Raw genomic sequence first — 24,283 nt, forward strand, 5'->3', positions numbered from 1 at the left:
TTTAGCAGGGTGGAAGGAGGCTTCCCAGAATAAACTATACCTGTTTATTCCTAAATCCATGAGGTGGATGTGTGCAGTTCAGTCGTTTCTACTGTGCCTTCAGTGAGCCTGCCATTTTTGTCAGACCTCAAAACGCAAACCAGATCCAAAATGTCACCCCTGAAGGAGACCATGAGCTGTGAGACGAAAATCGGCAGTGATAGGTCCTCTTATATGCACTTTATTACACGCAGCTAAATGTCAGCAGAGTGTGATCGTCCCTCCTCCTCAGCAGTAATGCAATCTGACACATACAAGGATTTACCCTGTTGAGACAGACTGCTTGCTCACCACAGGAAAGAGCAGAAAAGCATAATTGGAAGAGTCATTTAAAGACATAGTTTGCTGGAAAATGGAGATTGCTTTCCTCCCGTCCCCATCAGGTACACTGCAGAGGCATGGCCATTTACTTCAGCAGTAGTAACCACTAATGGGGAATGTCCTGCCTGCTGCTAAAAGTCACCAAGGAGGAAATTAGGTTTAACTGGTTACATACCACTTTTGACTGTTGGAGATGCATCCAGAGCATCCTCTGCATACGCATGTAGCACTCCCAACTGTTGGTACATGCAGCTGCAGGTCTAACTCCAGGTAACAGAAGGGGTCATAAAAATACGCCTCATCTGCTTCAGTGTGGGCAAGATTAATGTGATGATGACAGGAGACAAACTGTCTCACTTTGCAGCCAAGGAAACTGGACACAGCTCTTGCAGTCCTCCCGGCTGGCTCTGCTGAGAGGCTTAGAAGCTCATCTGCATCGTATTTACACACAGGCATTTCTTGGGGACAAGAAGTCCTCCAGGCAGATGCGGTGAGATGAGCACCAACAAGCTGTTCATCTCCCTCACTGCTTTATAGAAACACACTTTCAGAACTGTTTGTGTAACTGATGGCTTTTCTTTCTCCTAGTAGAGGAAATAGTCTTTCTGCTACCTTCTGCTTTCTTTCTGCAGTTGAGCTTAAGATGTCATGATTAAAAAGAATTTGCATGAGTCACTTGTGCTTCCTTTCTTTGTGTCATTCAAGGAGTTCTCTGCTATTTTTAAACCCTTGTGCAAGGCAATGAATTCACTGCTTGGCTGCACTGCTGCCACATTACAGGAACTAACTCTACGCAAAGTAAAGAGGCTCTCTGCTCTTTTAATGACAGAACATCGCACTTCTTACCTGGCATTTCCAAACAAGAGAATGTACTCAAGGCAAATTATCACAAGTAATAGAAACAAAATTCACAATTTCTCCCTTTCTCATGCCTCCCAGTTCATGTCAGAGTTTCAGCTTATTTCCTGCAGACGTTTTTTCCTCCAAAAACTTCAGCATTTCTCTCTCAATTTCATCACAAACTGTTCACTGTGAACAAGATTGCTGAGATTGGGAGCAATTTTCTAAGCAACATTGCAATCTCATTCTCTTAGAATAGCTTTAACCCTAGGGCTGGTGTATACTTAAGGTTTCATTGCAAAATATACGTAGATTATGGTTCTGAGGGCTTTTTGCTTGCTTCACAGCAGAAATGGTGAACTTCATAGTACGCTTGCAGTTATTTTATGCTACTACAACCAACTATTAAAAGGGTTTTGCCCACAAAGTTAAATCTGTGAGAAAATGCATGCACAATCTGAACCAACATTAGTTTATCACTGCTGGTCCCCAGAAATGATGTTGGTAGGTAGAAATTCTTACCAGGGACAAAGTGTGAGACTGGTGTTGCATGACCTTGTAGTGAATGGCTGAAGATATGGCTGTTCTCCCAGGCTGCCATCACTTCCCACACAGAAGCATGCAAAAGCCATGTCAGAGTATTGTTAGCTAGTTCCAATCACTCCTGAAAGCCTGAGTGAGCTAAAGAGGGCTAATCCATCTCAGGGATGGAGATCTGCAATGCCTTTGACTGCTCCACTTGCATCCACCAATGCAAGGCTGTTTAGGTGTTTCCCAAAATGGTGCCAGACTACAGCTACAACTAAAACGTGCATCTGAATTTTGGAGACTGAGCCTTCAACACCTATTTTAGTACAGACACAGCACAGTGCCTTTGGCACGGTCACAATCCAACCAACACCCGCCGAGGGATGACACCAGCCAACGCTCCTTTTTAATGGGGCATAAGTAGCCCTAGTAGGGAGATTTCTGCCTTATTTGTATTTAAGTCTAAAATAAATAACAGTGTGAAAGCTGGGAAAAAAAATAGTTCAGAAGAGAAAAGCAAATCAGCAAAAGAGAATTGTGCCATTAGCTTTATAACCTGTGCATCCACCCCAGTGAATAACATTGCTATCAGATGCAGAAAAACAGATTAAGTGAGCTAGCGCTCTTAAGACAATTGCCATCAGAAAGACACTCACATCACAAGAGAAGTGGCACCTAAAGTACTCTCTGTAATAGTTTTTCTAAAAATGAAGATTCTATGGAAACCGAGACTGAAATACTTTCTTAACTCTTAGAGGTGAGCCCTCAAAGCATTGTTAAAAGGGTGACAAAGTTTTCTTACTATTGTTTCAAAATATATCAATGCCTAAACATAGCATATATTAAAGAAAAACAATGCAAAAAAAACCCCAACAGATAAATGAGTGGTTTTCTTCACCACTTAAGCTATGGCTTTTTCTTCTTGCTGATATGTGACCTCCTCCAATCTGAACTCCATGAAGCCACCAAGGCACCAATAAATAAACATGTCAGCACTCTTGCTGAAAGGTCTTTTTTTCTAGACTGTGTCCCTTTTTTCCTCTCCCTCTCCTTCTTCGACGATTTCATTTTTCTGTGTGACCTTTTATTATTCACAGGAATAATTGGTGACAAACTGTACTCTGTAGTTTAACATGGCATCTGTCTGCTGGCTCAGCTGGGCACTGCCAAGACAGCAACACGAGGACATAGTTTGGCTTTCGTTTTTAATGACAAGTTGTATGTAGCTGAAAGAAAGCAGACTCTTTGAGAAACAGCAGGAATCCCTGTGGTTCAAGTCAAGTGAAAATAGTTGCCCTAATAAATTGCCTCCTTGGCCTCTTCAAGACCAAATGGGCTGATTTAGTGATGATCCAGGATTTATGTGGTGGGCACTGGCCTGTTTCCTTCCAATCTGAACAGGGCAGGACACACCCTGGTGACCAACAGACCAGCCGGTAGATCTGAGATGGCAGCACCTTCCAGCAGGCAGAGAGGGACAAACTGGGAGCAGTAACATGTCCTTTTGGCACATGTGTGCAACATGCCTTGGCTCTGAAAAGGACTGAAAATGCTCCCACAAACAACCTGTCTCAGTGGAAGAGGATAATAAATCTTAAACTGCTCCATCTGCCATGCAAACGAACATTTGACTATGCCCTTACTTTTCATAGCAGGTATAAATGACTGTCGTGTGAGAAATGAAGAAAGCTTGATTTAGTATGATTCGATCACTGCAGGAGTTTTTGTGGTGAACACCCCTAAGTGCTTTATCTACCTTTTCCCCTGAGGAGTCCAATCTTTGCCCTAAAGCTGTTCTCTGATTCAGCTCCTCTTATGCCACAACCTGCCCCTTTACTGCACCAGTTTCTTTTGCAAGAGGATGTCGGCTGCCAGGTTTCAGACGGATACTGACTACCCCAGGGTTAATGCTTGTGTGGTACAGGGCTCGGAGTTGTTTCCTGCCAGCTTAGCAACACAGGAGCGGAGTTTACATGCTGAAAACATAGAGCACTCTGTTACTAAACAAATAGCAAAATTAAGACCCCAAGTCTGTGGTTTCTGGGTAATTTTCAAATTTGTGAAGGATCTTCTAAGGGAGTTGTGGGCCCCTGTAGAAAGTTCACATATTTTGGTAGATGAATTGCACCTTAAAGTTTTCTTTCTTTGTCCAGGTCCTATAGAAGTAGAACAGAAGCCTAAAGGGGTTGAGAGGCTGAGAAGGGTGGAGCAAGCACCCTTGAGATGAGTGTGCTGCCCCAGGTCAGCGCTACCTAATACAGAGGCGCTTCCCCCATGGTCACAGTGTTGACCACGAAGGCCACAAAGAATGTGATTCAAGAGCAAACTGCTAAAGTCTCCCCTTGTGTGTTAAGAGTGATGAGTGAGCATGCACAGCAGTTTTCCATATCCCTCATCAGTACCTCTATTTTTCATCCACATTCTGCACTTTCCCTGCCAACTACATCACCAGGTACCGGGCATCTGCCTCTTACACTTAAATTTCATGCTTCCTGCCTTGACAACAGCTGTTCCTTTCTTTCCTGGCTGATGCTGGTGAGCTGAGAGCCCAAATTACTTCTCATTATCTTCACCTTGATTTCTCTCCCAAGTCTGCATGGATATGTCTCTTAAGGAAAGATACTGTTAGCTCAGCTTCATTCCTGTTGTATTGTCCGATCCTCTTTATTGTTAAACTCCTGTCAACCATCAAACCCTATTCACAGTTGAAATCAACAGCAAATAAAAGGAAACAAATAAGTCAGCACAGTGCTGCACAGAAGTGGAGCTAGCATGCACAGAGACGGATGAAAAGCCACTGAGCCCCTATAGCGCTGATGGAGCTGCCCTGCAGCTGTTCTGGTTGAGTTGCTTCATCACTGCTGTACAGATGACGATAGATGTAAAAGATAGATGTGCGAATGGCAGCATGCCCTGGTAATATGTATGTGCAGCCTTTACAACAGGTCCATGGGTGTGAACATGCTTGGGATTTGGTTTTTTTTAATCCAAGGGTGGTTATAAAGTTGCCGTGTCCTTCACGCAGATCAAGTCACAGGGCCATGCTGTGGCAGATATGGCCTGTCACCAAATACAGATGGTGATGGAGATGAAGTCAACTCAGGCTTATGGCATTTGTAAGTGTGTGAGATTTGGGGGAAATCTATCCTTCTCTTACGTGTGTTAATTTCTAGGCCTTGGACTGTCATGATTTTTTTTCTAGTTAAGCACATGTACTACTGCTGTAATGATCTCTTCTTAATCTTTCATGCGTTGCCACGTCAAGGGGGAACACTACTTACAGGTGGACAATTTAAGTCAATACCAGTGCCTAGCAAGGGCACTTTGCTAGGCACAGCAAGTGCCTAGCACAGAATGCTAGCTGTGGCACAGGTGTGAAATTAGGCAACCTGTATCTCCGTTTAGTATCCTAGTCACCAGACTGCCCTTTCTTGGTGGGCATAGGCTGCATATACATTAGTACTTAGGCAGAGAACAGTAGTATGTTTTCTAGTGAACTCATCCGTCTTTCCTCAACCATATTGGCAGCTGGTTCAGGTGTGGAGGGATTCACACTGTGATGAGACTGTTGAATCACAGGCAAGAGTCCTTTTGGAGGAAACCAAACCAGAAACTCTTCTGCAGGGTCACATGAAACACTTTTCAAACCCTAGTGGAAACAAGAATATTCAAATCAAGTATTACTCCTTCTGACACTATGGTAACATTCAGTCCAGGGAACCAGACTAAATCTAATCTGACATTAAATCCTGGAAGTACAATATAGATCTAGAGATGTCAGATTCCTCCTAGAGGATTCCTCCGATCCTAGAGATTCCTCCGATCCCCAAGATTCCTTTGATCCCCTCCTACTGCACAACTACTTGTTAATGCAAACAGAGGCATCCACACAAGAACAACATGCTGAACGCTTCACTGTTCCAAAAATACTGCAGAAAAAGATGCACAGGGTCAGGGGACCTGAGTATGAAGGGATGCTTTAGCAAAATGGCAAAAAAAGGCACACAGCTCTATTTTACATCTGTATTTGAATATCAGGAGAGCATATAGGTATCAGTAGACAATCAGATGTCCACTCTGCTAAAATGCTCTACAGACATAACAAGGAAGGTCCTTTTGGCCTGAGATCAGCATGAATAAAACTATCCAAGTGAGCTAGAAAGAAAGAAAAAAAAAACAGCAGAAGAAAGAAATCAGGGCAGAATAAACTAGATGCCTTTTCTGCAGCACCACTTCCAAAGCAGCAACGCTCTAGGGGAACCCCAGCAGAGACGAATGCAAAGGAGGGATCAGTCCTGTGGTGAAGTCACAGGATTAGACTTCTGCCTTTGTGGACTTCTCCACAGTGCTGAGAGCACAACAAGAAACAAAAGTCCCAGTTTCGTTATTGCACATTTCCATTGGTTTTAATGCAATCTTTAAGCCTCGCTGGGGGCTACCTATTAGCTTTGTGGACTACATGGGCACCATAGCTCGGCATGTGGGAAGAGGAGGGGTCAACTCCGAAGACCCCGTGCTGTAAAAAGTTAAAAGCACCTGCAGGATTTTGGCACAGAAGTTGCACTTTCAAATAATGTTCCCCCAGAGCAAAAGATGTCTCCATGTATCTGTAGCCAGACTGGAGCTCAGGCTAGCACTGTTAGCATGTGCCACTGTCTGCTGGAGCAACAAATAAGCAAAGGGCACCTCTGGCGCACAGATCCTCTTGCATAAGTAATCATAACACAACTGTGGAGTATACACAGCCAGTAGCGGTCTGAAGAGACTCACTCAAGATTATAGAGTGAAGTAGCAGCAAAGGGCATGAATAACTGTCCTTGTATTGACCAAAGACTGCAGAGCCGTTTCAAGCTGTATTGTTACATGAGCCGTATTTCAAATTTAGTAGCTGTGCACAGTGCCGTGGTACCACAAGGAACATTATTCAATGTATTCTCAGTGTCAATGCGTACAAACAACAGTGCTACTGGAGATGATACATAAATCCTTACACATCCTTATCCTGTATAGAAGAGATCATGTAAATGCTGAAATTTAATTTCATAGTTTAGAAAACATGCACCAATTTAATCTGACTCTAATACACCATTATTTATTGTAATTATTGCCATTGCTATGGTAATTCCAAAAGCAATCAAACAGCTGTCTGTGGCTAGCTGTGCTTAAGCAGGACTGTTCCTGGAGGAGAAATCCACAGGTATGTTCTTACCTTCTCCAAGGTTTAAGCTTGATGTAGAAATAAAACTGCAGATGTTCTTCTCCCAGCCAGGATGCAGGCACCATGCCCTGAGAGCTGCACCTGTAATGTGACCTTGCCCGATAAGCAGTGGGGACTACTGCCAGGCTGACGAACAGTGCTCTCTAATGAGATGCTCTTAGTTAGGGTCCTAGATGCTTCTAGTTACCCTTCCCTTGGGATGCACAGAAGTGCTGAAAAGCCCTCTGGCTTCTCCCCAAGATGGGACCAGCTCATCCCAGGGGTGGTGTGAGCACAGGTACACCTTCAGCCCAGCAGCACAGGTGAGCACAGAGCAAACAGTGTCCAGGGGGCTCCCTGGAGGTGGCAAGGCTGGACCTGGCAGCCCAGGCCATCCCACCACCCCATCAGCAACCACAGCAGCCCCAGACCCAGCACTGGGCACCACCCTAGGGACAAGGATGGCTGCTGTGGGAGCTGAAATTGAGTATGTCCTTCCTGAGCCATGGTGTGCTATGTCAACCCACTAAGCACCTGCTGCATTTTCTCCCAGTGGTGCCTGCCTCTCTGCAGCACACAGACCTGTCTTCTGCTGGCAAAGATGTTTTTCAGTCATTGTGTTTGTACCCTTTCTGCTTTCTTTAACAATGCTGACGAGTTAGCAGGCTGGTGACAGAGCGGGGCCGGTAGAAATGGATCCAAGCAAAGCAAAGCAACCTCTCAGCCATGCATATTCTCCCATGGGCAATAAAATGTCTCTGGTTTTGTAGGCACAGGAGGATCGGATATGCTGCCGAGGGACACGCTGGGACCATGCTCCTGTGAAAGTCCTGAAGCTGAGGAGAGTGAAGAGGTAAGTGTCCTCCCACCACATCCTTGTGGGAAGCACAGGGAACTGCGCTGCCGCGGGGCTCAAATGTAATGCTTGATGGTGATCGGTGGGCTGGGCCACATCTTCAGCTGCAAGGAGGTTGTTGTGATGGGAGTAGTTGGTGTAAACTGCATTCACTTGACTACGGCAGGGTCTCCTCCTATATACTTGAAAGCCTGGTGGGATTAGGAGGGCCTTCAATAAAATGCATCTCTTGGGAGGTCTTGTTAAATAATCCTGGCAGCTCAGTGCAAGATGGTGTCAGACCAATGTTCAGTCCTTCCTCACCATCAGTCATTCCCCTGCACACCTTCTGTTGCCCCTTCTCCTCTTCTCAGGCCCCTCCGTGGTTACCGCTACCCCACCTCCTTTCATCTGCTGGAAACCCACGCGCGAGCAGCTCATCAGCATGACGAAGGGCAAGCGTCTGAAAAGCGTGTGGTTGGTGTGGTTGGGTGGCATGTGGAAACAGGCCATTTTGGTGGAAAAGGCGTGATGGGGCTATTCCATTTCCTTTGTCGTTCTTGGTGTGATCCCGTCCAGCCATGTGTTTTTAACAGCAGCAAATGAATTTGTTGGTAAGATGTTAGGAGTGGAAAATGAGTGAATGGGCAAGTGAATTCCTGCAGGGCCAAAACATTCATCTTCAGGGCTGCTGACACTGCTGAGTGTGAAGCATGTGTATTTAAAGAAAAAACCAAACACGTTAAAAACTAAAGGCTTCTCCAAGAATTTTTTATCATAAATTGTATTTTTTAAATAAAATGCAGACTTGGACCTACATAGCCCATATTAATGCCCAAATTTACTTTAATCTTTTACATGTCTTTAAATTAAAACAGTAATCAACGCTGGTTCAGATGAAACTGATGTAGCAGATTTCAGACTTCTGCTATAAAAATAGAAGAACTTCTCCTTAAATTTCAATTAGTTAAATTTAGCCCAATAACTAACTCTTTCAGTTAGAGAAGCATCTAAAGATAAAAATGCAGCAAGTTCATATCTTATTCTAGTCTATGAGTAAAAATGGGTGTGAGAAGCTCAGGTCAGCTAGCTTTAATATCTGAAAGACCATGGTGAATAAACACCTGAAGTCAGCACCTCCATAAACCTTTTTTTTTTTTTTAATGAGGAAAATGTAAATGCAAAACACGATTGAAAACCTTTTCTTAGATTTTTCTTATCATATTTACAAGTTTCATTTACCATTTAAGACCATTAATAATTTTCTCAAAATCCAGGTTTCATACAGTGTTTATTTAAATGCAAATATAATCCAAAAGGGGCTGAACCAATCTGATGTTTAAAAAAAAACAAAACAAAACAAATGAGATCTGCTAATAAAGAACAAATAGGAATCTAACTAAATGTGGTTAACAATATAGAATGGGCAATATAGTACAAAATTTCATAGTCTTGGCTATCAAAAACAATGACCAAATTTAAGGTTAAATCTATATAAAGCAGTAAACCAACATGTCCTCAGGGGTATCAGTCAGTGAGAATCCACCCTTCTTTAGGCAAATAATTTACAACACAAACAATAAAAGCAAGGTTCAAATTGATAATGCAAAGCAGCCAAAACGAAACTTTCATGTTATGGTTAAATTTGGTATTTAAATCATCCTGGTTGCGGCTGGAGCACGGACTTGCACAGGCACTCCCAGACATTTTGCACCGGCTGCTATCAGTGCTCTGCTCAGTGTAGTAACGCTTTGTGGCAGCTGGTATATCGCAAGCAGGACCGCTGGGAAAGCTCTGAGCTAGGGTTTAATCAGTCCCTAACTTTCTCTGGCTTAAGTTAAGGTCATACTTAAGGAAGAGGGGAACAAACGATCAATGACTGTGGAACGCAATATGTTTTAATAACACAGTACTTCTAATGCTTTGGAGTGTAACACCACGCAGAACAAAAACTGACTTAGCGTTGTTTTCTCCTTGGTTTCAAAAAAGAGGTCTCGCTTTTTTTAATAACGACCCCCCGCCGAAGGAGGAGGTTTAATGGCAGAACTTTGTAAGAGGGAGGCTGACTCAGTGCTGCCACTGACGCAGCGTGAGCAGAATCAGCAAAATGCTAGCACGGGAAAGTAAACAAAGTCCGTGAAAGTATCCTTAGCAGCATGGGAGGAAATTAACTTAGCCATAGCAAATTATAAAGTGCTGAAATTTTCTTTAATAACTTGCTAACAATTTGTGGAAGGGAGAAGCCTGATGTTTGAGGCAAAGACTATATGGAGCAGCTGGATATAAACTCTTCTGAGCTTGGATTTGCTGAGATACAATCTAAAACAACCACCCTTTGTATCACTTAACAGTCAAATGGGCAACATCATTTTCATATAAGAAACATCGATTTTAGATTAATTCTGAAAAGAATCTATGCAGACCTAGTTGCAAGGTTTTTTTGATGATACCATGAGAACATAGATTCTAAATTAACAGAAATCAGGAAATAGAAATCCGCGTATCTCTGCTAATTGCAACAGAGCCTGCTTACCCCAAGAATCATAATGATGGGCCATCATAATGATCCCTTCAACTTTAACAAAACTATTAACAAGAAGCAACAAGCCACCCCTAGGTCCAGACAGTGCTCGTGACTGTATGTTTCAAGTCAATGGTAATTGCACAGGTTTCAACAAAGCATAGAAGACTCCTACATGTAATAGGTAATGACATTCGTGACCAGTGGAGACAGGACATGGATCAGCAAACAAACGCTACACTTGATCGTGGTCATGAAGCAAAGCGTTATTCTCCCTTGCAAGAAACGAAAAATATGGTCCTCCCAAAGAGCCACTCCATGTAATGTGCTCAGAACTACCCAAGCTAGACCCATTGTTGAACACGCCAAAGTTTATGAATGATTTCGGAGTTTTTTATGTTTCTTCCTTCTTTTCTAAATAGCAAAATGCTGCCTCTTCATTGTTGCTTTTAAAACACATCCTGTTATGCCTGCAGCTGCTTTTGGAGTGCAGGTTCAGCATACCATGTACTCTATTAGTGAGCCTTTCTTGCAGCTTTTGCTCGAAAAGGAGAATGTGTATGTGTGTGGGAGTAGCATAAACTGCAGCTGCTTTTCTTTATTTTTCCACCATCCTTACTGCTGACTTGTAACAAGGAAGAAGACGTATGTGTACACCATTTGGCTTCTCTGCAACACTGCTGTACAGGAGGGTTGGGAGATTATCTTGGTGAACAAATCCTAATTTCCACATAAAAGGATCAGCAGTAGGGTGAGAGAATTTGTCTTGCAGTGAAAAGGTTGCTCCTGTTTTGCTGGTATGTTTTATCAGAGATATAGAACTTCAATTTGCTCTTTCATTGGTTTTATGAAAGCTTGTATCACCAAAGAACCTAAGTGAGTCCAGGAAACTCTGTAAAGTCACTGGACAGCTGCTTAAAAACAAAAAAAAAAACACAAAATACCCATGGTACAACCCCTTCCCCTCATGCCCCCCTCGCCCTGCTGCCCTAAATGCACCGTGGCCGAAAACTTTACAGAAAACTGAAAATGACAGAGGCTTTGATATTTTCAGCTCTCTGGAGCAGTTTAAAAGGGAGATGCTCTTTCTGCACAGCGTATGTATCTGAAGTATGTGAGGCCAGACAGCAAAAAGCCCTGGTCATCTTTCAAAGCATAAGCCTGCATGGCCTAATCTCCCCTCCTCCCTGACCCTTCAGGCAGTTTAAGGATGTATCTTGCTGCCACGCCAGCCACGGAGGGGTGCTGCTGAAATTCAGAGACATTCATGCAGTAGAAACCCAAGGCAAGATACAAACCAGCATCACTGAGTTTACTTTCTGCAGCTGACATTTTCCCCCACTGGCTCCCGCCGGCTCTCATCACTGGTTTCCCCAGGTCGTGCTCTCCATCCCTGGTCCCAGACACAGCTCACCTCGTGCTGAAGTCAGCCGAGCTGGGCTGGGTGACGGAGAGGAGGATCCATCGGAGTTATTGAACTGCATGTCACAGCGCACAGCTGAGCGTTCATTTCCAATTATGGTCTCTGCTAATTGCTCTGGAGTTCATCTTCATATCATGACTGAGGCAGGCAACACTGGTCAGGGAAGCCAGAGGATCGTCAGTCGCTCAAAGCGATCAGAGCCATTATGTTTGACCTCTGGCATTGTAATTTTATTTCTGTGGCTCTTCATGGGAACTGTCAAAGCAAAGTAACGAGGCTGTCAAGCTGTGGCGCCTGTGTACAACATGCCCACCTGCCTTCATACCCAAAGACAAATAAGATTGCCTGCTCCAACTGTATGTGAGTTAGACATTAAAATGCACGGCAGTTTCATAGTGCAGAGCTGGATTTCCATACAGAATACTGTGTATTTTTAATTAGCAGGCCTACAATCAGCTTATCATCTCAATATAGTTTCATTTTGCATTATTTCACTTCTGATGAAAATGCAGTGAAGCTAAAACCTCAGCTTACTGCAGGGACAGCCAGTCCTTCAGGTTGGCCATGGGTTTAGTCTTTGGGCCGGTTCCCTTCCTAATTAAAGAAATGGGTGCATCTTTAGGAAACTCTGATATTGTTGTTTGATGGGAAAAAAAAACATTCTTTGTTATGAGGCAAAGAACTTCTTCTTTGAATCCACTTGTCTCCGACTTTCTGAGGACCTTCAGGCAGGCTTGCTTTTCTCAATCACTGCTCATGTTGCCATCCACCCTGCAGCAAATGACACATCCCAGTTGGAGGCTTTAACACCATCGCAATACCACTGGAATGAGCAAGTATTCAGCCTTGAATATAGGAAGGGCTGGGTAAAATGTCTGGAGAAAGCAGCTCAACTGCTGAAGATTTTTACTTCAATGTGCAAAATTCAGATTAAAAGGTATCAAGAATTTGCAGGAGTGCTCATTAAGGCTGTAGCAACGTAAAGGTGGAAATGTTAGGAGTATGGCAAGAGGGTCTTGCTGTTCTTCTATATAGTAGGGATTTCAGTCCCTGGAGGCTGATAGGGTTCCCCAAAGACAGGATGATTTCTCTTCTCCATAACTGTCAGAGCACACCTGTGGCAACCCTCCAGGAAAAGATGGCATGACAAAATGTGCCATTCTGCATTTAGGTAATGTTTGGAAGTCGACTAAGCACTGCCTTTGCTTTGCCTGGTAGTTAAATGCACGGGATTATAGAATACTGACCTGTTTCTGAGGCTGCTACTTGTAAGCTGGAAAAGTTAGGAGCATTTAAACACAAGCAGGTAAAATTTAAATGGTATTATTTTCAATAGTTACAGAGATAATTTTGTGTAATATTATTTGTCAGCTTTTGATTCCCTTCTTTCTTTCATGGTATAAAAAGTTTTGTGTAATGTCCTTTTCTGCTCATCACACTTTCTTGCACCAGACCACACCAATTCCTCAGCTCTTTGAAAATCCACTTGTCCCTCCACATATTCATCACCAGGGTCTTTTTTGCTATGACTGCAACCTCTTCTAATCCAGGCACCTTTCCCGGTTTCTACTTTCTACATAAATCCATGCAGGTGTTTAAAAATACCACCCTGTTTTGTCTGCTGCTTTCACTCTTCCTCTCACTAGATCTCTTTACAGGATCTACCCAGGCGTCTTGAAAGCCTCCGATCAGATTCCCTTCACACTGTCTCTGCTGCAAGTCCCAGGCTCCTGCCCAGCTTTGTTTCTGCTAATTGTTCTTTCCATTTGCTGCCGCTTTTACTTCAGTCTACTCTCTTCTATCTCCCACAAGTTGCTTATCTATCTCCCTTGTTGGACTCTTTTTCCTGGGGTTACTCTGGCCCCAGTTTTTCCTGCAGGGGCAAATGTCTCTGCTCCTCAATGCTCATTATTGCTTACATTTTGATAACATCTATGGGCCAGATAAGAAATCATTATGGTGAATGAGGAAAACTTGCCAAAAGAGAGCCTGCCTCTAGTCGAGGTCTCAGTAAACACTTTGGATCCATCTAAAAGCCATAGCATAAAATAATTTCCAGCTCTCTCTTCTATTGCAATTTTGATGATTAATGGCAAGAAACTATTTCTGTGTTATCTTTGTTTGCACAACTGGAATTTGGCTTTACATTTATAACTCAGCCTTTGCAAATACTGAGAAGTTGGATGCTCAGTGAAATACACTGTTTGGGTGTTTATGTGTAGATTATTAAACATTTCTGCACTGTATATTTTGTGAATGGGCTACACAAACAATTTTACTAACTCTACAGGACTTTCTTTTAACTATAGAGCCTAATGTATTTAAGCTGCTGCAGGACAACACCGCTTTATTCTCTGCAGACAACTTTATTCTTTGTCTTGTCATTTTTATTGTTCGAGTGCTAGTGAATAAAACCCTGCATCTGTTCTTCAGGAAGGACTTAATCCAAAGCTCACTGAATGCATTGGAAGAGCCTCCATTGGGCTTCAGATCAAGCTCTTTAGTTCACAAACAAATGCTCTTTGTGAGAATATGCTACTCAAGTATTGTACAGAAGAGTTACAGAGGTTCCCTATTTCTAAAATAATGATTGTTTTTTAAATCATTTTTGCCATGCCTGTTTAGTTGGAGAAACAATATGCAACTGTACGTAGTTGTTGAAGTACTGTAGTCTGTGATTATCTTGCCCTGGCGGTTGATATAAATGTTGAATATGTAATGGTGTGGTAACAAGTAGTGCTATATTTACATGGCTCTTCCTATGCACGCAGCAATTCAGAAAATATATAGAGATACGGTCCCTGCCCCTGAGGATGTTCAGGCTCAATCAGGCAAGCTGGACACAGGCAAGCCATCTTTCAGGAGTGCCTTCTGTTGATGTTATTGATGAAGCAGACTTGAAAGAGGGATTTGTAGAATAAAAGAAGGATACTACTGAATGGGATTTTTTTCTGTGCTTAGGAAAAGGAACAGACTGAAAGGAGACACAAAGCCCACAGTAGGGGAAAGAAACAGGGTCTATTGTGGAAGGGGGTACAAAGAGACTAAGATAAGGCAGGGCTAATCAAAGCAGAAACATTAGCTGGGGTAAGACTGCAAAGAGCTTTAAATGAAGCCTTACAGCTCCAGATTTGCAATGACTGCATTTTCCACGAGACGGAGGGAGAGCCACGAGTCAGTTACGCATCAGTGTCTCCACGAGCTGCAATGAAAAAAAATTTTCTTCCTTCACAGGTACCATCATAGGTACTGAATACTTCTTTGGATTTCTTGCGAAGGGGAACTAACAGTTCCCATGAACCGAAGAGAACACTATGCCAGTGAAATCTGGCTGGTTTTGCAACTGCAGAACAGAGTAACTTCTTCACGTGGGCGTAGATTACACAAACAGTTACTACTGGGTATTACTCCTGTGACAGAGTTGCTTGCAGTAAAATACACTTCACTGTGTGGTAAGTGCTGGCAGGGCTACGCATGCACTTTGTAAGCCGACGATGACTAAAACAGTTTATGGAGCCAGTACTAAAATATTACTCACTCAAGGAGTCACATTTAAATCAATGAGATTACTCATGTAGCTAGTTGCCGATAGAGATCTCGCCAAGCTATTCCACCACATAATAGATGTGTGTAAACGAGCCTGTTAGTCAGCTGAATAACTCCAGAAAATAATTTTGAAGTTCATACTATATTGGTATTTGAAGTCCCTAACCACAGCTGAGGTCCCGTTATGTTCTGCAAACACCCATTAACAGGCAATCCCTGTCCTAAAATTCATCTACTCATATAGACAAATAAGGGAGAATGACTTGCCTTCAGTCACACCACAGGTCATCAGCAACGCCAGGAATAGAACAGGGATCTCCAGTCAGTTCCCTACCAGCAGCTCCCTGCCTCTGTAATACTCAACATTTCGTCCCTGTACTGAATATAAAGCATTTATGAATGTGACCTCCAAACTTCCCACAGCTCTTCTGCTAACTGACTGATGGATCTTTGCATTCATTAGTTTTATAAATGCACAGAGAATACACAGAAGAACCATTTTCATCTCACACACATTACCGCAAGCTGGTGCTCATGCAGCTCATCTGCATGTTATTCTGCAGTCAGAGAAATAGCCAGAACAACAAGGAAAGGAAAATGAATCGAACCACAAAGATTTCTGACAGCTAATCCAAGACACTTAAGAATCTGCATCCCAAGCAAAACTCATTTTTCATACTCGGTGAAATTCAGTGTGGAGGCTACCAGATCAGGCATCACCTTTCAGGACTGCATTTCATTTTATAAAAGTGCCTGGCATATCCAGCATCATTATCACAGTATTTTCCTTCCTTTCTTTATTCTGCACTGCTCTCAGCATCTTTGGGAGTTCACCGCGAACAAGAACAGTGTGCTGGGCTGTAAAACAGAAGCCTGAAAGAATTTCTACCTAATAGGAAGGGGTATCCCCTTTGAATTATTCTCCATTTGAAGGTTTGCTGCATAACAATAAAAAATCTGCCTCACTGAAACTGGGCTCCAATATACTGACATAGTCCCAAAGCAGACTCTGAGTGACTCCTCTGTCTCCTGGATAAAGCAGGGGCAGCAAATATGGATATGGCTTCGCTCTCATCTCTCCCCCTTTTTCTCTCTCCTCTCCTCCAAACATTTTTGTCTTTCATTTCCTTCTCTTTATCTCCCCATCCTGAGCTGCCCTGTGTCTCTTCCCCTTCCTCACTCCAGGCACTCTTTGTTGGCAATGGCTCTGTCCTCTTTCTACCCATGGAAGAGGACGCATCTGTACAGAGGCAGATTGTAAACTAGGTCAGCTTATGTGGCAGGGGGAAAAAAAAAAAAAAGTAGAAATAAGAGCCTTTTTGTATAATAACAAGGTCTCACATAAGCGTGTGGCCCAGTTGTCAGAGGTGTTGAGTGTCTGCGTTTCCCACTGACTTCAGCGGCACTAGTTCTCTTGTCCACAGGCTACGTACAGAGAAAAACATCCTCCGTTTTGCAGCCCCCTGCAAGCAGAAGTTCAGATACGCTGTCGCACTTCCTTGAGCTTTCCCAAGGAGATCACGCTAATCTCAGGATCTGCTGTTGTCGGGTTTTCCTACATGTTCAGCACAGCTGTGGCATGTACGTTGGTCAGTCACTGGAGGAGGAATGAGGGAATACCAGGGTGACATACCCCTTTCCAGTTCACAGGGCACATAAAGCAGGCCTGAAAGGGGATGACAGGCAAGGAACTGTCACTTGAGTGTTAAGAATAACTACTTTTCTTGACAAATATAGGGTTAACACAGCTGATCTTTATACTCTTCCTACTTTCAGAGTTTTTAGGAGAACATCAGCTCATCTCCCAGTTTGTTATTTAGGTAAAGGTATTTTAACTTCATGGTAAAAATTAGGGAAGGCTGCATTCTGGAAAAGATTCATTCCTTCCTCCCCCTACCCAAAGCCCTCTGTAATGCTGTAAAAGAATTACAGAGCATTAACAAAATATATCTTTAAAACAAAACTGTAAGACGCAATTTTCTTCTGCTGTTGTAACTGTTAAAAATGCAAATTAGAGGCAATAGGCAAAACTCATTAAAACATACACAGTGAAATCACATTTGATTTCCTCTGTGGTATATTAGTCATGTGCTATGTAATTAATACCAAGTAAATGCATCCCTGTCATAAGAAAAAAAAAATAACAAGAATTCAAACAATATCAGTGTCATTTGTGATACTGCTTTATCTAATGGAACAAGATTTGCGCTGCAGTCGCGCAGTTCATTCTGATCCTGTATGAGGCCGGTAAGCAGGAGAGGAGCAGGAGGCAACTGTTGGACCAAAAGGGCAGAGGGGTGGGAACCCAGGAAGAGGAGCTCTGAAGTTGCCCCTTTGGCAGTGTAGCATCTTTAGTTGCTATGAATACACCAGATTTTTCTCTACAGTGCAGTATTGCTGGTCTCCAAAACATGAGGTCTTCAAAAGCGTGAGACTGGACTATGCTTATTTTAATTATGTTTCTGAGGCCTAGAAGGGACCTTTCTGCATGGTTCTGAAGTTTTCTGCAACTAAAAAAGACTAATTTATTTTCCTCCCTCTGTTGTGATAGACGGCTTATGCGGTTTCTAGCCGCTGGAGTTTCTAAAGACCCAACGAGCGTGGTCAGACCCGTGAAACATCCAAAAGGGATGCAACTGCCACCCTCCTCTTCCTCTCTCTCTCTCTCTCCTCTGCAGCCCCACATTGTGGTTTGGATGGCAGACATCTCTGTGGGAGTATGTGCCCCACACCCGTGGGGCAGGCCTGAGCAGTGATGCGCATCCGTGCAGAGCTGCTTCAGCCAAGCGTTGGAGGTGCAGCTTTCCTTTGCTCCTTGCAAACAGGCTGGAGGGAGTCATGCTGCGGTTCCAGCACATGTCGTGGAAGGACAAGGGGTGGGAGTCCTGTCTTTGGGCAGGTAGCTGAATTGCAGACATTCCTGGGAACATTCCTAGATGGTGCGGCTGAAATACCCCTGGTCAGAGCTGCTCTCCTGTCCTGCTTCCCGTGACATATGCTAGTGGCAAGTAAAAAAATGTGCATTAGAAAAGGCCACCCTTGATGCAGAAAATTTGCAGCAAAGTATGGAAGAGAGAAAACAGATACAGAAAATGGCAAACAGTTCCCTGGGTCAAAGACCTTGGTGGGGTTTTTTCTGTACCATACCCTGTGTGCTTCCAGACACATACATTTGTAAAGAGTCATGGCCACATATAGTTAATTACTATGATAGCTTCTTATTTATATTAATAACACCGGTTTACAGGTCCGCAGTTTCGTATGTATGCATCTATTTCCTTATACCATTAGCTTTTATAATAAGCCTTTTCCACTGTCATGGCATTCAGGTAGCACTGTGCCTACGTGTGAGCATCTGTGTCCTTGAGTTCTCATCAGAGGATGCCGCAGCTGAATTACCAACAGCAGCGTGTAACCTCCCATTTAAAACACTGGCACCTGAAGAGTGGAGGGTGGCAAATGTGACTCTAAGCTTCAGTGCAGACTGTGGAGAACTAGAGGTTTGCAAACCTCGTGCCTGTGCTGTGCAAATACAGAGATGTAATTGGGTTAGAACTAAAGGACACCTGGATTAACGCAATCTATCTGAGAAGAGTCAACATTGCTTCTGTAAAGTCCTGCCTTAAACAAACCTCTTGGAGGTCTCTGAAAGGGTCAATAAAAATGTGGATAAGGGTGATCTAATTTCCATATCAGACTGGGTTTCTAAAAGGCTCTTGACAAAGGCTTTTAAGGAGACCAGCAGTGATAGCAATAAGAGGGAAAGCCCTGGTATAGCTCAGTAATTGCTTAGAAGATAAAATGCAAAGTACAGGAATAAATGACCAGTTCTCACAATGGAGGGAGGTGCTGGATGGTGTGGGGTTCAGCAAGGGTCAGTGCTGGGAGGTGTGCTGTTCAGTGTACTCATATCTTACCTGGGAATGGAGTGAAATAACGCAGCTCATCAGTGGAATTAATTTACTCATGTCAGTAATAAGAAGAAAGACTATGAAAAACTACACAAGGACGTTATGAGGCTGACTGGGCAATATAAGGAATCCTGTGTAAGTAAATGTGAAATGATGCACATGGAGAAACAATTGCGTAAAACAGTGGGCTCTGAGCTGGCATAACCCTGAGTAAAATCTCAGGGTTATGACAGACAGTTCCATGGAAACATCAGCTCTGTCCTCAAAAATTCCTCATAAAATACTGAGTGAAAAACATCATTGTGCCACTTCATGAATCCATGGTTTGCCTACATCTTAAACATCTTGTATTTCTTCATCTCGAATAGGATCTATTAGATCGGGATGATGTTCAAGAGGGCGTCAAGGATGGTAAGAGGTACAGAATGGTCTATGGACAAAGGCCCCCATGAGCAACCTGCAACTCTTCAGCCAGAAGGATTGATGTAAAAGGATTACAGTGGAGGTCTGCACACCCATAAGCAGCTCAAAGAGAGGGTTAGGAGCTGTTGTTCATCCCCAGCACAGGAGATGAGGGAGCAACTAATTTCGTATTGAAACCAAAAATAAAAGGCAGAGGTTCTTCACAGGCACGGCGTCAGACCAATGGAAATCCTTGCCAAAGCCTACTGTGAACACTGCCGGTGCTTTTGGGTTGAGGGGGACATTGAAGATGCCCATGGAAGTCGGCTCTACTGCATGTATTTAAAACCAACAACAACAACAAAAACCCACAACAAACAAAAAAACCCAAACAAAACCCAACAACCCCCCGGAAAAAAAAAACACCACCCCCCCCAAAAAAAAACACAAAACAAAACAAACGAAAGCCAAACCACACCAATAAACTGAAAAAGAAAAGCAAAAGCCCCAAAAGCAACCAGCAGCAAAACCACCCCGAAACCCACGGCTCAGGAAAGCCCCGGAGCTGGCAGCGGCGGGGAGCTCCCGCTTTGCGCATCCCCCCGGAGCCGGGCCGCGGGGCCGCGCTGCATCCCCCCGGGACTCGCCCACCCCTCCCCGGGGCTCGCTCCCCCCCGTCCCACCTCGGGGCTCTGCTCCCCCCGCTCCCGCCCGGCGCGGGCATCCGTAACAGGAGAGGGCTCGGTAACCCGAGCGCGGCGGGGCGCGGGGCGCGGGGGGGATGCGCGGAGCCTCCGCGCGGGGCGCATCGCCCCGCGGGACGGGACGGGACGGGACGGGGCGGGACGGGGCGGGACGGGGCGGGCGGTGGCTTTGCCCCCCTCTTCCTGGCGTCGGCGAAGGGGGCGGGCGGGGAGGAGGAGAAGGAGGAGGAGGAGGAGGAGGAGGAGGAAGGGGGACCCGAGGTGCCGGGGCTGCGCGGAGCTGGCGGCGCACGCTGCGCGCCGGAGGAGCGGAGCGGGCGCGTTTTGGAGAGGTACCTCCGTGCGCGGGGGTGCGCCCGTGTCCCCGCCTCCTTCTGTCCGTCCGTCCGTCCGTCTGTCGGTCTGTGAGCGCGGCTCCCGGTGCCGAGGGAAAGGGAGGCAGCGGTGGATGCGGCTCCGGCAAGTTGTCTGGCCCTCGGCGGGCTGCGGGCGGGGGCGGGGAGCGGGGGGGAGGATGCCGGAGGTGGGGGGGGGGGAAGCGGGGGGGGGGGGGTAAGGGGGGTAGGTAGGGATGCGAGGAGAGGCAGGGGAAAGGCGAGGAGGGAAGATGGAAACGAAGGGAGGGAGAGTCGAGGAGGGGAAGGGAGAATGAAAATGCCGGGAGGGAAAGCGAAGAGGAAAGGAGGGAAAGGGGGGGATGCTGGAATGGGGGGAATGCTGGAATGGGGGGACACCTGCCCTTTCCCCTCGCCCACCCCGCGAGGTGTGCGCCCCAGCGGGACCCCCCATGCGTGTGCATCCCCCTGGTGCGGGACGGGCTCACGGCGGGGGGTGCCGGACGGGGCGGGGGGGGACTGGGTTCAGCAAGCCGGGTCTGTGCCCGCATCCCCCCGATGTCCGCAGGTGGAGGGGCGGCTCTTCCCCCGCCCCGGCTGCCGTTTGGGTTGGGCGGGGGGGGGTGTCTCTGCAGCCCTCCCTGCGGGGCGGCCGCTGTGCGCGGGAGCCGGGCGGGCTGGAGGGAGCGGGGAGAGGAGAGAGCCGTGGTGGCGGCGTGGAGGGGGTTTGGTGAGATCCAACCCGTGACGTAATTATTTTTTAATCAGCATGTTTTTTTCATGGCCCTCTCAATTTTTCCTGGACTCCCCTTTTTGAACTGAAAATCTCCCGTATCTTTGTTCCAAGTCTTTCTATTTTTAGATCCCTCAGTAACAGTGAAGCATGAGTTTTAAATATTTTATTTCTTTTTATTTGGCTTCCCCTTAGGACCACTGCAGTGTAAAGTTCTCAAACATTGGTGTCTCTTCCTAAAAAAATTGTCGAAATTATTACTGAGGTGGGCAGGCAGCTACTGTGTATATTAATGTTTGAATTCTTGATAACATAAATCATTAGCCATAAAGAGCAGTCATCACATTGAAGTGGGTTTTTTTTAATCTTAAGGTGAATTGCCTATCATCTCCCAGAAGATGTCCATTAGGGCAATAAGTACTGGCCTGATATTAGGAGAGATAGAGCAGATCCCCCCAGTTGTGATTTTACCAGCAAAATAAACATGTTGTTTTATTTTGAGCTGTGATTAACAGTTGAACGTTGTAATGATATCCTCTGATTCTAGCATTGTCTCATAGCTCTGGTATGTCAATTTGTATTCATGCTGTGTAAGTGTTTTGCAGAGGTTTTGCGTATCTGACAGGGATTTATTTCACTTTCACAATTACATTTTCTGGTCTCACCAGCCTCAGGAACTCAAGGAAGTTATATATACATCAGCATCTGTGGTAGTACATGACTTCTTTTTCCTAAGGAGTGCAAGTTATTTCTTATATTTTTAGATCATAACTTTTATGTCCCTGCACACAGCAGAGGATGAAGTTATAGCTGAAATTGTGTTTGTTGAAGTGTATTCATTGTCAGTATTTCTGGCCGGTCAGTATTGAGTGGCTTTTATTCAGTTCATCTTCATTTTGTATGTGAATGCCAGTCTACTTGCTCCCCTTTGATAGCCTCTGCCAAAGTAAGTTTGCACAAATCTAAAATGTTACATACAGATATTGGCTGTACATAACTGACACGTTGTTTTTTGCATTAGTTTTCAAGTGCTTGTCCAAAGAGTACAGGTCCCAGGTAAGCTCTTAAGTAAATTAAGACATTTATAAATGTCTTGCAATAGTGCCGATAAGAAGTAGCTTTTGTAGCAGCTGATGGTTATTTTCCTTCCCTGTGGATGTGCAGCTCCCATACTAAGGGATGTTTGCATATCATCCCAGTCCTTTCAAATTACTCAAAACTGTTGTTGACTTCAGCCAGAGTTTTGGCTAAGCGAAGAATACAGGGTCATATGGTTTACAGCATGAAAAGTATACCCAGCAGAATCCTGGGCAGTTTGGTGTATGCTTTGATCACGGGATAAGTTAATTCATGCCTGACTTGTCTTGTCTAAACTGCAAAACTCACTTTTGCTACTGGAAACACCTGCTGATTTAGCAAGCGCTATTGATACTGCATTTATAGCAAGACATGAAGAGCTACATAATGCAACATCTAGAACTGTCCCTATTATTACCGTTCACAGCGTGATTTTTCTCTTGTCAACGTGCTGCAGTACTGATTCGCAGTACTGACTGAGAGTTAATTTGTTTGTCGTTGTGGGCTAAACAGGTTTATTCAAGCTGCTAAAAGTCCCCCTCTCTCTCTTTCCCACCTCCCCTTTAAAAAAATAAAAGCTTTGGCAGCCGTCTCTCCTAGCAGTCTGTGCTGAAGGGGCACATCATGGTTCTCACGTGTGCCCTGTTGTTCAGCTGCCTGAAGTCCATCTTAAATTCTGTCTTAATCTGATACAACTTTTCATCCCTTGCTTCCCGTTTCTAGGCTGATTCTTTGTATTTGTTTCTATCCCAAACCATAATGAAGGTACCCTAGCAAAATTCTGGACCCACAATTCATTGAGGAAAAGTCCTTTCCAGCACTCCCACCCACTAGGAGCAAGTCCATTGAAGTTGATATGGATAGTCTTGGCATTCAAATTACGTGAGGAAAAAAAAAAAAGTTGGCCTGCTTATTTATGATGATGCTCATTTAACTAAGTATTGCATTTGTCCTGTAGAGGGATGGTCTTTAATTGACTGCTGACCAAGACCACTAGAGTACAGCTCTATAAAATTAAGTTTAATTATGAAATATAACAGCAGCACTGAACGAATGCCAGCAAATGCAGTTACATCTATAATTTATGTAATTCTTTTTGAGCCATGTGCCAAAATGGTACTCTTTTTCTTCTGCATCTCCAAAATTTTAAGTTATTTCTGCTTAAACAATGGTAAGACTTTGGGTTGCATTGCTCTGGTAAATTAGCATTCCACATCGTCTGTTTCACCCTTGTGAAGGATAAATCCTAATTACTCGTGGCAAGAGAAATGCAGTTGAGTATGAACTCCCCTATCTGTGATTCTTCTGCTGCTCAGAATATACTCAACAGTACAGCTTGATGGAGGGGGACCTGGAGAATGATCCTGTGGTTTAGTCTTCAATGAGGAGGCAAACCTTGCAGTCTCCCTTTGTCCTGGGGTAGGACAGTTAGAGTTGGTTTTCCTCTCAGCTGTCTGAAAAGGAGATGTCCAGTTTGAGTTGATAATGTAAACTACCTCTGTCATCCCAAGAACTTTGGAAGGTGCTTCCAGAGAGTCAGTCATCTAATGTATCTCAGATTGGGAAGATTTTTTAAAATAGCCTAATGGTAAACTGTCATAGTAGCCATCCTGGTTGACTGTGGGAACATAGATGTTGACTAAGATGGCATCTCAGGGCCCTTCCAATACTGTTTTCTGTGATCAAGTGAGAATCATGGTAAATCAGTACTGAAATGTGTACAAAGCTTTAAAAAAGATGCATTGCACGCAGTAACTTTAGGAGACCACAAACATATCTCACTCCTTCCTGAAAGACAAGTCTCAGTCCTCAGTGCAGAAGTTTCCCAGCTGTAAAATGGAATTCTTATTTCATATTCACAACACTTGTTC

The 24,283-nt window shown here is 44.4% G+C and overlaps 1 protein-coding gene across 7 annotated transcripts in view; it reads left to right on the forward strand.

Moving 5' to 3' along the window:
• The window catches only part of PALM2AKAP2 (PALM2 and AKAP2 fusion), a 280,418-nt gene that overhangs the window by 158,874 nt on the left and 97,261 nt on the right, over positions 1-24,283 (forward strand). For 5 of the 7 annotated variants that reach the window (XM_063319747.1, XM_063319749.1, XM_063319748.1 and 2 more), the window contains one exon: positions 7,696-7,778. In XM_063319747.1, coding sequence (XP_063175817.1) covers positions 7,696-7,778 — 83 coding nt within the window. Of the gene's footprint in view, positions 1-7,695; positions 7,779-20,515; positions 20,727-24,283 lie in introns of those variants that run through there. The other 2 variants (XM_063319753.1, XM_063319755.1) reach the window with 2 other exon arrangements.

The sequence above is a fragment of the Chroicocephalus ridibundus genome, chromosome Z (assembly GCF_963924245.1).
Source record: "Chroicocephalus ridibundus chromosome Z, bChrRid1.1, whole genome shotgun sequence".
In the NCBI taxonomy this organism is placed as follows: domain Eukaryota; kingdom Metazoa; phylum Chordata; class Aves; order Charadriiformes; family Laridae; genus Chroicocephalus; species Chroicocephalus ridibundus.